The 14,790-nt window shown below is 40.2% G+C and overlaps 1 protein-coding gene across 1 annotated transcript in view; it reads left to right on the top strand.

Moving 5' to 3' along the window:
* The window catches only part of LOC105279727 (basement membrane-specific heparan sulfate proteoglycan core protein), a 152,441-nt gene that overhangs the window by 38,781 nt on the left and 98,870 nt on the right, over positions 1 to 14,790 (top strand). The window contains exons 2-9 of the mRNA XM_026971812.1: positions 8,278 to 8,437; positions 8,561 to 8,724; positions 8,958 to 9,135; positions 10,004 to 10,172; positions 10,256 to 10,416; positions 11,047 to 11,202; positions 12,026 to 12,298; positions 12,955 to 13,071. Of these exons, the coding sequence (XP_026827613.1) occupies positions 8,278 to 8,437; positions 8,561 to 8,724; positions 8,958 to 9,135; positions 10,004 to 10,172; positions 10,256 to 10,416; positions 11,047 to 11,202; positions 12,026 to 12,298; positions 12,955 to 13,071 (1,378 nt within the window). The remainder of the gene's footprint in view (positions 1 to 8,277; positions 8,438 to 8,560; positions 8,725 to 8,957; positions 9,136 to 10,003; positions 10,173 to 10,255; positions 10,417 to 11,046; positions 11,203 to 12,025; positions 12,299 to 12,954; positions 13,072 to 14,790) is intronic.

Here is a 14,790-nt window from a genome sequence, read left to right as displayed (position 1 = left end):
GCTCGTTCGATGATTGGAGCTTTGCGGATTGTGAAACGCGTTCGTGCATCTTTCCCCCATGGGTCACACGATAGAACGCACACTTGATAATCGCGCGAATATGTGCGTATTATCAATACTGGAAATTTCGTGGAGTCAGAAGCATGGAGACGTTAGTAATTCAGTATTACAGATAGAGCTAATATTAGCAAGGGAACAACGCTACTGACCAGCTAATTAATTGATACGAATTGTCGGCTAGTTTGTGTAATAGTCGCGAAGCGCTCCTATCACCTTAACTCGAGAGCCAAACGTTGCGTTTGCTCGAAGCAAATATGTAGAATACTTACGAAACTTTTTGGCGGTTATCGCGTATCTTCAAGGTCCGCCAAGATAAATGTAAGTCGAGCGCAATTGCCGGCGGGAATCGGGAAGCGCGCGTGACTCCGATGAGAACACGTGCGATGACTATGCGCGCTCGGTGCATCGCGGTTTAACGACTTAATAGAGTTAATGACCGTCGGGGATCGAGCATCCTTAGAGGCTGGCCGAGGCAAACAAAAACGTGGAATGTGTTGCGTAAGCTAATTCGTGCGAGTAGCTCATTGATTGACGAGCGGCCGTTGCCGATTGATTCCTCACGAGATCCGAGCGGGCGCGTATTAAGAGCTTCTCCCACAGCTTTCTCTTCCTTTTGCTTTCATAATGATCTATACCATTAGTTACGGTAGAGTAAACATAGGCTTTCGTACTCACCAGCATATTACGTACGCAGGATGTGTGTCGAGATTAGCGGAAAGTGGATGTAGCATTCGTACGGATTCCACGAAAGTTTTAGATTTTAACATTGTTTTAATGATTTCAAATTAAATAAGTTCTGTTGAAGTCCATACCGAATTAAGCGAGAAATAATATTCCGTTATTAAATTTCGTTAATTTTTAAATTTTGCGAATGATCCTTCAGTTCGTTTTCATCTTGAGAACTATTATTGATCCATATTCGGTAACAGGAATATTATAAGCAATTAAGTATTCTCAAATATTGTACAATAATAGACTAAAATGTTATGAATAAAATATTCCTAGTTATTTAGTTATTTAAATTATACTTGAAGAATATCGAAAGTGCTAAAGTTATGGAATATTTGAATGTACTACGTGAAATTTCACCCTGAGAATATAGTCTTGGGACCCGGACCTACACCATGGCAGTTACATTACCCGAAGTTAACCGCAGCAGTCGAGGGTTAAATCTCGGGAAACAAATCTCTGTGCGAATACAGTCGGGGTAGTTGTCACGCAATTTACACCCCTCACGAACGGTCGAGGTGACACTTAACTAGCCCCTTTATAGGAGAACGGGTACGCGGCAGAGATCGTAACAGGCGACACGAGCGTCCTCGTTGGGGCGGTAAGTGGTAAGTGGAGTTTCGTAATTTGTTGAGTCCGCCACTCGTCGCTTCGAGTTTCATCGTTCGTGACGCCACAGGAAAAACAGAGGAAAATCGCTTAAAAGAGGAGAGAGATGAAGAATTACGATGAAACAAGCCGAAAATCTTCGATCTGTTCGTTACTACATACACATTTGAACGAATTTGCTTAATTTTATATAAATGAAGATAATGAGCAAAAAACTCTACTGGTACAAGGACTTATCGCAGGAAAACTGATTTAATTCGTTTTATAATAAAAAATATCAGTCTTAAAAAAGTATTTAATCATTTGCAAATATTTCTCGTCGCTCTGAGTACATAAGATGCTTAATGAAAATTCTTTATGTTCGATCGAGATGTTTTTCTTTCGATGAGTTCGTATTAACAGTTCAATGCATAACTATTTCTGTGATACGTGACATTACGTGTTTTCATTTATTATTAAAAGGAGTACAAATGATAAAATATTAATTAATCGATCGCGTGAACAGGGAAACAGCGACTTTTGTTTGCAACGTACAAATTATTTTTCCAGAACGATTCACACAACCACGTTGTATTAAAGTGCCCATCTTTATCAAACGTTGGAATCAATATGAAGAGACTACACTGCCGTTCGAATCATGAAGGAATTGATATCATCATCTGAAATCCCTATTTTGCACGAGGGCGATCAATGGACTGGTTCTCTCCGAAAACTGGTTAATGCGCTTTTTCCGGTGTCGGGGGTTGACGTGCAAGTGGCAGACCGCAGCCCGCGGGCCCGTCGGGCCGTTGCGAGAGAGCCGACGTCGCGCGTGTTCTCCTCGGGAAATCGGACCGAGATGATTTCCGCAATTTCGCGGCCGAGGCCAAGAGAGGATTGGGGTATTTGGTCGAGACGGAATTATTTGGCCGCCCCAAAACGCGGGGATATGAAAGTTCATATAAGATCATCCTGCTTCGGCGGCTACACACCCGCGCGGTTCCGCTCGTCGGTGTTGGGAATTAGACGCGTGTTACTTATTAACACATCTACACAGGTTTATCTACACACGCGTGTGCGATTTCTAGCTCGCTCCGCATGTCCGTGTGATACAGTGACAGAATGTCGGTCTGCGCCTTTAAACACCGTGCGCGAGACTAATGTATATTTTTATATTTTTTTTTATTCCCTAATTTCTTCATTCTCAATCTGAGCTACCGCATGACTGATCTGAATAAAATAGATTAAACATCGCGTTTGTTAACGCGGGGAAATCTCGCGATTTGTCGATCGGTCAATGGAAAATATAATTTCAGCTTTATTATTAATTTAATGAATCGAGAGTATAAGGTACCAAGATTTTTTGTTATTTCGTGATTAAGCGATATAATTGATGTATTATAATATTGTTGATATCTTGCTTTGTGCTATTTAGTCATTTGTACTCTTCTCTCTTTTCTTCTCTCTTCTTTCTTCTTCCTCCTTTCTTTTCCGGGTCGAAGGACTTGTTCTTGCGGTGAGATGCTGTTAAAATGCAAAGGCGCGGTTAAACGGGGGTCACCCTCTCCTGCCTTTCTACCGTGGACGCAGATTCGGCGGACGTGTGTGACCCTCCTTAGTATTCCGTGCGACGCCGCTCTTCTTTTTCGCGCCACGATGCCACCCCTTTTTCCTGGGTACTTTCCGCCTCTCCCTTCTGCCATCCACCTCTTTATTCCACTCCATGTAACATGTTCTTCGCATTAATATAGCACGAGGCTTAAGACAAAGGACGATCGGCCAACGTCTTGCCCTCCTCCTCTTCGCTTCTCTCTTCCGTTTTCCGTCATCTTTCCTCTATTTTTCCGTTCTTATCGACTCGCTCTTCCCGTGTCATATCGCCTTCCTCTTTCGCGCGTCCTCCAGGACGCGAAAAGCTGAACGTATATATTCGTTAAGTCGAAGCCCCGCAGAAGTCCCTCAAATTGGGGGGATTTCTTCGTTCCGACCTGCCTGCTTGCCTGCCTTACGCGCTGGCGACGTGCTGGATCTTGACCTTTGAGCACGTCTCTTCTTTTTCCTCGAGACACGGCCTTCGACGCTACTAAATCACGCGATGACGTTCTACATACGGGCGTCGCGATTTCTGCAGTCGATTCGGTGAAGCTGGATGATTAATGGACGCCTGGTATCAACCGCATTAATTATTATGGCGCTACGTTACGTCACACATTACGTTATTTATATATTAATAACTATTATTTAATAATATTACATTTTTATCTCTCGCGATAAAACGTTCTCGGAACCATTACTATTACTATTACCATTACTATTGAACTCATTTCTATACATACAACTTGAAAGGTCGTTGCTTCTAAAGAAGTTCATGTTTGCTCTTAAAAGAGTATAGATCATTACTTGTTAGAATTAGCATCGGATTGTGGCGCATGTTGCATCTTCGTATAAATAAAGGATTTGATATTATGTGCTTTATGAAAAATTAACACTAAATTATGTATTATACCTGATTTTTATATGTACAAAGAAGAGAAATTTGCGTTTGTAATTTTTAAGTTATTCACTCGTGGATCGTAGCAATCTTTAATTTTTCGTGCAAAGATTTTATGAACTCTCTTTGTAGGTCACTGATTATCTGCAGTACGCTTTGACCTATAGATTGCAAGCATTCTGATTACGAGGCATGTCAGTATGAAATATATGAGAAGAAAAGAGGTGCTCTCATATATATATTTGATTGTGTAATTGTAACAAATTGATATAATAATGCATAATTATGAAAAACCCACACACATTTTAAACTTTATCAATTCAATAATAAATTAATAATTCTAATTGTCTTTATTGGAAAACGAGAAGTAAAATTAAATCATTTCACTTTTAACATTCAGTCGCATGTTATATATGTAGGTCCATATTCAGAACGCACTTACAACGGTAAAAGCGCCTTCAATGTGGCTTCTCAGCCAATCAAGTGGTTTTTAAACCACTTTTAGAGGCGCTTTTATTGTTGTAAACGCATTCTAAATATGAGCCAAAATATCTATATTTATATGTAACAAGATTTTTTTATGAGTTTTCATATATTTAGCTCAAATTTCATGTCACCTCCATCCAGATTCTTTTAAAGAATTAATTTTCAATAATCAAAAACAGATATCAAAAACAGATATCAAAAACAGATAATAACAGATAGAATAAAAACAGATATTAAATATGACAAATTCATTTCCATTTATCATAAAACACTGATTTACTCTCAGAAACATTATTGGAATCGAGATCTGTTCGCTTTCAATTTTTCATTCGATTATTCGGAGAACCGTAATTACCTTTCTCTTTCTGGACGCTATTCCCCGTTGTCGGCACGATTATGTAAAAGAGGCTTTTGACTTAGACCAATCGAGAGGCGCCGTGTAAAAAGTAGATATGTACCTGTTATCTTGCGCATACGTCGAGCAAACGGAGATAGCCTACATACACGTGATTCAGTAACGCATGGGCAATTTAGAATTGCATCAATTGAGACGAGAAACTAACGGCGAATGTGTACGCTGTCGGCTTTCAGACTTGCCTTAAGCAGGCGCTTATCAAAGTACTGCGTGTGCAACAACGCGCGATATTTCGGTGATAAAAATTCCGAGTTTGACGAAGAGGACGTTATCGCGCGTGTGCCTCAAGACGTGTTATTTTATATGCAGAATTTAGTATTACGTAAGTGCGCGCGTATGTGGTGACCGAGTCATCTTCTCAAAAATTCAAGTGCGTTTAAGAGCTGATCTTTACGTTTCCTCTCTTACGTATTACCTTGTATAGCCATCAACGCGCGCGCTTATTCCGTATGCGGTTTCGTGCGACCGCATATGGCAATGAAAGTCGTTGCGCAATTACGAAATCATCTCGCCGAGCGATTCTGAACGGTGCATTGCTCGATTCGCGTCAAGGTGAGGTGCGGTCAAGCTCGTTAAGAGAGCGAAAAAGAGACAGAAGAGTGCAAAAAAGCTGAATATGGGAAGATTAAACCGAACACCTTGCATCGTCTCCGTCCGCGTCTCCGGCAAGTTCACCACCCTCCTAAACCTCCGGCGAAGTTCTCCGGTCCTGCTCGACGCAGGACGAATTTCCTACGGCCATTTAACGTGCGCCAACACGTATTTCCCATGCATTTTAAGGATTTCGGACTATAGGGGCGGTGTTTTGTCGAAGTATGAGCACGTAGTTGCCGTGAAAGGATCATAGAGTGGACTTAGCTGCGGAATCCCGTGTAAAACTCGCCCGGAATAACAAAGTTCCGCGTCTCCGGGCGCGCCGATGCTCCATGGCGTGGGCAGATTCTTTATTTTTGCGGGGGAGCTCTATTATATGACGCGCAACCTCGCCACCGGATTTATATTCTCGTTATCGATTCTCGTTAGTGCTTCGCGAGAGTAGTCCACCGTATGTTGCAATTTTCTGCGGAAGAATGAGGTAAAATACACAGGGAAATGCACAAACAAGAATTTAAACAATCGCAATATCGAATATATGGTGAATATAATGAGGCCATTTTAAAAGTTCGCCCCTTGATTACATGAGACAGCGACCACTGAATGATATTAAAGAGAGATTTCAGCAATCAACGGACGATGTCAATGAATATAATCTGATATTTCGTTGAATACTGCGTTCTTTGTCATCGCATCTTGAGACTCTCTCTGCTGCATCATATCTCATTGATTTTCATTGAATTCATAAAGCATATACGAGATGAGGACATCCGGACTTTTTCCGATAGTCTCATCGGTTAAATCTATATGCGATCTATCGCATCTATATGAGAGCCATTAGCCGATAATGATATGAAGCTCGCTACGCTGCAAGTCGTTTAAACTTTAAAGGATAATTTAAATGTGGACCGACTCGTTAAATTGTCTGTAATAAAACCGCGTGTGCGAACACAATGTACCGGCTGTTTTCTGGCAGGATGTGCCGCGCATCGCGGTCGTTATCGCGATCTAAAATGGTCTCTTGCAGCGCGTTTTATCTGCGAGCCGCTAAGTCCGGACTTCCGCAATTTCGAAACGGCAAGCGCGCCGGGTGTCGCCGTGGATGAGGGTTTCAACAATCGTTGCTTGTATAATTGTTGATGCTTGAGAACCACGTTCCCCAATATTTCCGAGTGTCCACCCGTACATTCGATAAAAAATTACGATTGGCACGCTCTGAATTGCAATAATACTAACATCGCATCTGTCTCTTATTTTAACGTTACTCTTTTCAACGTGATCTTAACGACATGATCTTTTGATCGAGGGAGAGACGCTCGATCGCTTTACACGTGCAGTCGCAGCACGTTCGGATTGTCTCGTACGCGAATTAATAAACGTACCGCCGTGTCGTTAGCCTCATTAAAAGTGAGCTCAAAATTACGTAACGCGCCGCCTCGCACTCGCACATTTCGTCGGCATTACGCATGCAAAGTGCGAGGGAGAGAGTGGCCGCGTGTAAATGCGTACGAGCATCGGATGATGTTGCACGCGAACCCTTAAATGATGCCCGCGCCGCGGCGTGTAAACGCGCCACCGTAATAATACGTCTCGTCTGGGCGCGATTTAAGCTTCATTACCGGTGAACGAGCTTCCACCTTTCGCGCCACCCTGCAAAAAGATGCGCCGACATTTCCGCTCACGTGTTGCCGTGCTATGCACTTTGCGCGCGCGTGCACAGTGGATGTGTCGTCTAAAACGAGATCTGCCTCATTTGCCGTGCGAGAATCGTTGCGTTGAGGGGAATCGATGGTGAAGCATCTCATTAGATCCAATTCCATCCTAGCGTCGTGAAATAAAAAGGATTTTACTTTCATATCTTGATTTCCATGAAGAAATTAATTTTTTCTCATGAAGTTCAACGAATTCTCTCCTGAAAGAAGAAATAAATATATGCAGAAAGAAATAGAGACGTCAAGAGCAATTTAACTCGGATTTTGGATAGTCGAGAATTCCATTTCGTAAAGTTCCATTTCGATTCACTTTGACTCGCCGTGGATTCTCCCTTGAGCTATTAAATCATCTTTCTCACGATGGGCGAACACGTTCGTGAAAGAATCCGCTCGCTCGTTAATCGGTTAATTGTCGGTTACATATCTTCATCCATTACATCCGCAAGAAGCGCGTGTAATATCTCATCAATCATGGAGTGTACGGTGTATTATTCATACTTATGGTGTAAGCGCGCTTGCATAACCGGGCGGACCCCATACGTAGTCCGGGGTCGTTTGGTATATGTATGTGTGCGTGTATATTCGTCCCATAACGATACATTATTCCGGTTGGCTCCTCTGGTTTATATCTGCCATACGGTACGTCGATTCTCCATTTTCATCCCGCACGAGCGACGTCATTGACCCGCGTACTCGAATCCTGGGCAGTTTGCCGGTCGCGCGGTTCTTACGGAATCACGACGCGCTGCTGCCGGCAGAATGGCCCGACGATCCTGAATTTATATCGTGTGTTTAGGTGAGAATTGGTTCTTTATGAGGAACACGTGAGAATACTTGCCGATACACATGCTCGATGATACTCCACACAAACGTGTTGCGCGCGAGCGCCCAGCCACATGTGCTTATCCGATGGCAGGTTCCCGGTATTCGATGACATAGAGACTTATGCATTTATCAACACGTAAAACATATTGGGAGAGATATCTTTGAGAGCGTTTGAAATACGAGCAAGTCTTATTTTGGCGTTTACGTGTCATAAAACCGTTTCGGAAGAAGCTACATATGTCATTCGTATTTACAGAACGGAATTATTAAATTGATTATTGTGCTGAGATTTATGTGTTATGATTGTTCTTGAGAGGAACAGTCAGTGGAATTTCTTTGAAACATCCAGAATTTACAATGTCGATTTTCTTTTTCAGGACGATGACTTGATTTTCGATTTGGAAGGCAAACAACCTACGCTACAAGTGCCATTAATCGAAACGCATCAGCAGGAATCTCTTTTCCATAGAATAAAGAGAGGAATCTGGGATTTCTTTGGTGCGCCATCATCCACAACTACGACTACACAAGCGCCAGGTACCGATCTTAATTAATTAATTAAGTGCAATTTGAAACTATTACATTAAATTGTTGCATAAGTTTTTTATCATTAGCGGAAGAATATATATTATTATTTTAATTCTTCAATTACCTCGACAGATCAAGAACAAGATCAGGATCAAGAAGACATTGATAACTCGGTATTCTTGAACGAAGAAAACCGCACCCTCGAGCACCCTAAAGTACCAAGTGCCGAACGAGATAATGGTGTCATCGAGAGATTCACTCTTGAAAAGAACGAGGACAATGAAGAGAATGATGAGGTATGAAAACACTTTGCCTCTTAACTTTTTATCCGTTTATTATATTTAATTATATCATTTTGTTTATATCTTTTTTATTTGAATAATCTTTATATGATGAATTGAGACAGTTTGGGAATATCTGCTTTTTCAGTTCTTCGAATAATTATGATTTTTGGTATATAAAAATAAAATAAATAAATAAATATATTTGTTATACAGAATATAATTATAATATTATTACATATTTACAGCATGCTAATGAGATCAGTCATGCTGCCGAAAGTCAAAGAATACCGGTAACATATGAAAATATCGACGATGAAGATTTAGCCGGATCAGGTGAAATTGAAGGTAGCGCGGGTGAAACAGATTTAGATCATCGTCCAGGAGATACAGGAACCCAATACCGCAACTCTGACGGCAAAGCGAGTATGTCTAATTTTTTGTAAATTTGTGATTTTATTAATTAGAATGAACTTAATTGATCCCTCCTTTCATTTCTTTTTGATTGTTTCTTTAAAAAAAGCTGATAAATCTATTAAAGTATAATTAACTATTGTGAGATTAGCAATGTACGATTAACAGTGTAATATTTTCTTAAACAATGACAATTGATATATAAAAGATGAAAAATGAGCAAAATTCGTTTAGAAAAACAGCTTGCATAGTATTTATAAATAGTATAAATTTTTATTCATACGAGATATTTTTGAAATTAATTCCATTTTTGTAACATTAAAGTTTTATTTTAAGGTAAATTATTAGCTCTAGCATAATGTAAAGAATATTCTAGTTTATTCAGCATTAAATATTTATATTAGCACATAAGTTATTAACTATGTCATTTAATATAAACTTTATTATTGCTTTAATACAATTTTCCGAGAAACTTTTCGATAAACTTATTTACTTTTTTTTTAATTTAAATATGTCTTTCTTAATGGGATGTGATTAGATCATATCACTTGTTGAATGTGCCTTTGTTCTTTGACAATAAGAGATCTCTCTTTTAAAAGGCGTTAAGCTTGCCAGCATCTGAGAAAGCAACAAGATACTTTGTTCTTTCTTTATCACAAAGTTCTTTATGCATGTACTATTATTGTAACTTTGCATAACATTAGTTCTAGAATATAAATAAACCGAAAATAAATCAAGAAACATACGCAAATAAAAATACATTAAATTTTAAATAAAGAACTTTTTGTATTAGAAGAGAAACATAGGATATAGTTTTAATATTTTTAATATCTTTAAAAACTTATTATAGCAATTACTCATTACGCATATCTTTTTACAGGATTCTATCGAATAACGTTGACAGTTGGTGAGCCTTACAGACGAGAATACTCTGACAGGAACAGTCCTGAGTATCGTGAATTAAGTGGCAATCTCACACAATCTATCGAGAACCTATTCAATCGCCACATACCGGGATACAATTATTTTGCCAACGTCGTCAAGATCTCGTGAGCACAGTTATCTATTTTCGCCTTGGTTGACATTTTTAATGTCATTGCTGTTTGAACTAAAAATTACATTTGGCTTGTAGGCCAACATCCGACGCCTTTACATCACAAGTTACCCTAGACATTGGTTCGACGTTCACGGACGAGCTCGAGGTGCGTGCCACCCTAGAGCAACAGCTGCAATATCATTCCTTGGGTAGCATCCAAGTAGGTCCAGAGGGATTCACGTTCAGGATATTCCAAGGTATATTTCCATCGGCCGGCTAACGACTGGAAATGATCGATTTCACGCTGGAGCTTTACTTTGAAACTAAACTTCGTAATTTGCTCGGCTCGCCGCGATGCCACGAGCCTGCCAGAGAAATCCGAATGCAAGAAATACGAAAACTCGGTAAACATCGGCTAGTCGATACTTTCAACTATCGGAATTGATTAATGACCACGTGCAAAAATAATTTGCATGTTCAATCGATAAGAAGCATCCAGCGCCAACAGCTAAAATCGATCATTCCATTGGGACATGTGTCTCGCGTACTTTGGTCGTTGAAACGTTGACGAGTAGATATGCACGTGGAGCGCAACTTTTGCCATACATTGCTTTTGATATTGTAAGATTGTACACAAGCTTTCCAATGTGCCCGATTTTATTGATCATTTTATTACGTTCGCGTTTTATTCGATTTCTATTGGTCCTAAGTTGATTATTGTAATTTCAATTTCCTGATTAAGTTTTTTAGGTTTTAATCATTAATCATTCCTTTTTTTAAAACTTCTTTTGAACGATCATCGATTGGCATCACAACCTGCTTATTCCATCCATCCTCGACACAATGAATGAACGCACACAAACACGACACGCGACATCCGTATGCAGCCGGGGAGAGAGATACACATCCGGAATGCGATCAGGCGACCGAGTTAAGGTGTAGAAGTGGTGCATGCGTGCCTCTGGAATCGCGCTGCGATGGTGTATTACAATGCAATGACGGTTCCGACGAGGACAATTGCCCGACGAGTAAGACTGACGATGGTAAGTACGCGAATACTCGTTTCCGTACCGCGCATAACCTCCTCGCGGAAAAAGAAAAAAGCTCATATAATACTAGCTAAGCTGGTCGCTTGTTTATAATTCTTAGTTCTGTATAACTTGCATTCCATCCTTCTCTCTGACTAACAAGGATCACATGATCTGTGTACAGGTATGATAATGTAATCGTAATTGGCCAAGAAGAGCCGCAGTGCTTCATTGTAGACTTACACTGTGCACGATTTCATTATTTCTGCAATTCTCTAACTATGCTAATTTACAATGTATTATCGCATCCATATGGGATATATGGGAGATATATAGGAGATCCACAGCAAGCGGCAAACTCTAATTCAAATTTCCTCTCTTCATCTTCTTCTCTACTTTATATTGCTGCAGCGTTTTTTCAACCTTATTTAAACAATGAAACGTACATACGATATTAATGCATTATTGGTTATCGATCACTATCTTCATTATTTATCCGTTTCATCCGAATATAGTACAATTCATTTAAGTAAAAAGCTTACGCTCGCGTGATTAATGCAAAATGTGATATTATTCAGATTTAGGTTGATTAGAATAATTTGATAAGTTTTATTCAAGAAGGTTTTACAATAGGATATTAGTTGCTGAAAATTTTATGAAAGGATATTTACGGAACACTTATAGAACAAGTTGTAAAATGCGTTGGAGAACCTGGGCTGAAAAATCTTTGTCATTTTGTCAAGTGACGTGTGTCTACCATTTGCTTAATTAACTTCTCGCTAACACGCGTGTAACATTCGCGCACCGACACTCAACACGCTGATACACAAAACGACAGATTCCGTGCACACCACTGTGGAACCGCATTCTCCAGGAACTACGAGAAATATTGTTCCTGTGACTGTGTCATCCGTCTCGAAGCTCCCAGAAGATGATGAGGACGAAGAGAGAGAGGATAAGGAGGGCATGCTGAGACCACCTGCGAATAAATGCCGCGCTGACGACAACGTACGTTGCTACGATGGTAGTCGTTACATCTGTTCGGTGCAGGAGTGCGACGGCGTTCCAGACTGTGATGACGGTGGTGATGAGATCGGCTGTCCGCATCCAGGTACAGGCTGAGCCGATGAATCCTCTTGCCGAGGATCTGTTTTGCGGTGTGTTAGGAAAGCTTGGAGTTCTAGAAGGACCGCGATTCGTTTATCAATCGTTATTCCGATTGTGTAGCAAAGGCGACGCGATTTAACACTTGAAAATAAAAATTTATATTGATATATTTCTTGATTTCTTAAAGAAAGAGGAGCACATGAGATAAGATAAAATGTTAAAATAACGGATGTGGTTCTTCTAAGTGTGAGTGTGTACCTAATTTTTCTTATTCGAGCATCCAAGTACACTGTACGTTTATTCGTGATATGATTATGTAAAATCCTTTTTACATAATGGAGCATTTTACATAATCAGTATTGCACGTGTATATTGTTATCAAGAGAGACGTTTAAAAGTATATATGTAATCCGCACGTCCTGTATAAATGTACATATGTTTTTAGAATTTGTGAACTTTTCGTTGCATCGATGCATGCAATATATGCTAACAAGAATGATATTGTACGTGTATTAACGCTTTTCATGTTAAGAGATCAATTTCTATATATCAATTTTGATAGTCTATTACAATAGTGATAAATAAGACAAGACAGTTTTAGGATCGCTGTTTACTGCATAAGTGTAATTTACATTTACATGTACAATTTATATTTTGCAGGCTGCAGTGCTGGAGAATTCGCGTGCGATGTAAACAGATGTATTCTGGAATCTCAACGATGCAATTTTGTGGAAGATTGTCAAGATGGTAGTGACGAACATGACTGCAATTATCCTGGTAAGTATTATAATTTTCATAACATATAAATATAATAATTCCTTAACAATTTATCGCAGTGAATTGAATCTGAATTGAACTGTGAATCAAACAGTATGTATCTTCTGTTTGCCTTATAATCTTATGTTTCTAGGAAACCCCAAATATATAGACATGAAAATTCAATTTAAACAATTCCATCACTTATTCTTCTTAATTTTATTTACAATATCTAGTAATTTTCATCTTGCCTATTATTTGCATTACCATGCAATGTATTACATTAAAAAATAATTATACATGATCGAAAAGAGAATGCAATAAGTTTAAATCTATTAATTAATTCGATTTTTTACGTCTTTACCGATTGCGTGTATGGTAACAGATATTGTTATCCGTTATCTTTGAACACTCAGTATTTTACCTACGACCGCTGGTTTATCAGTCAGACTGAAGACTTTGCGGGCGTAGATGGTACAGACCAGTTACCTGTTCTACCGACCCTTCAAGATCGATATGCGACCGTCATCCCTCGGTACATTTCCACCCCGTCGAAAGTTCGCGCTTATCAGGATCGACGGTTTATCAGCGACGCGTTTCGTCTCGGCAGTCAATGCTAATTCAACCCTGTCTGCTCCTCGTCCAAGCCACAAGGGTCGCCGCAAATTTCCGGCGACGTGTCCCTCCCGATGCGAACGACGAAGCGAATCCTTAAGTAGCGACGGAAGCTGCAGTTTTTTCCGCGGAAAAATAAGGTCAGACCCGAAGAAAGCAGCGCCGACCAGGACGTACTTACTGAATATTCAAACCCCGAGGGCTTTTTCTCTTGCCTCTCGTCGCCATTCCGCGCGTCCCGCGCGACCTTTTCTTCCGGAGTTTCCTCTGCCTCGAGTGGAGAATGATCGTGGTCAACAACGTGGAAGCGCCGGATGTCGACTGGTGTATAGAGCCCGCCCGATTGCGGGCACACGTACGCGCTTTGTTGTACGAAAGCCAGCTTAATTAGACAGTTCCGCGCGTTCGGCCGCGGTAAATTAGTTCAGTGATATTGACTCGTGAATTATAGTCGCTTTTGCGCCTTTCCTACTCGCAAAGAGCAGAAAGCGCGGGGTAATCGCGATTTACACTCCGCTGGACTCATGTCTATAGTGTTACTTAAAATGCGTTTTCCGTAAAGTTAATTACGAAACATCTTTTTCGAAGTATCCACAAACGAGAGCGGAATTTGTATAATAATCTCATGATATGATTTATTTGATGGCGCAGTATGCCAAAAACGATCCAATGCATGTCAATTAACGATTTTTTCTGTCGTAACAATACTTCGCGTAATAACGAAGAATTTGGGACATCGGGGGCTAATCATTTCCCAAATTTGTACAATGCGCATAACGAATTGGCGGAACACATTTTCGTGTGCGACAGAACACAACTTTCCATACCGAAACTTGTATTTTTCATCATTACCGCGATTTCGCAATTATCGTCCATTCAGACTGAACAATTCACAATCACAACTTGCGTGAAACGCCGTTCTCGAAGCTACTCAAAGCTCGACGAGTACTCTTGTTTCTGTGTGCGTCGAGGCCACTTGCCGATCGCGAGGAACTTGTTCTTTGCTAATTTATGCGAAAATGTATACATCGTTTTTTTCACTCAGCCGCGATTAATTTCCGCATCTCATCGTTCCGTAATAAAAATCGTAATGAAACACCGCAGGATCGTTAAAAGTCGATTCCA

This window comes from Ooceraea biroi, chromosome 8 (assembly GCF_003672135.1).
Source record: "Ooceraea biroi isolate clonal line C1 chromosome 8, Obir_v5.4, whole genome shotgun sequence".
NCBI lineage: Eukaryota > Metazoa > Arthropoda > Insecta > Hymenoptera > Formicidae > Ooceraea > Ooceraea biroi.
Note: the sequence above shows the minus strand (reverse complement) of the source record. Positions and strands in the feature narration are given on the sequence as shown.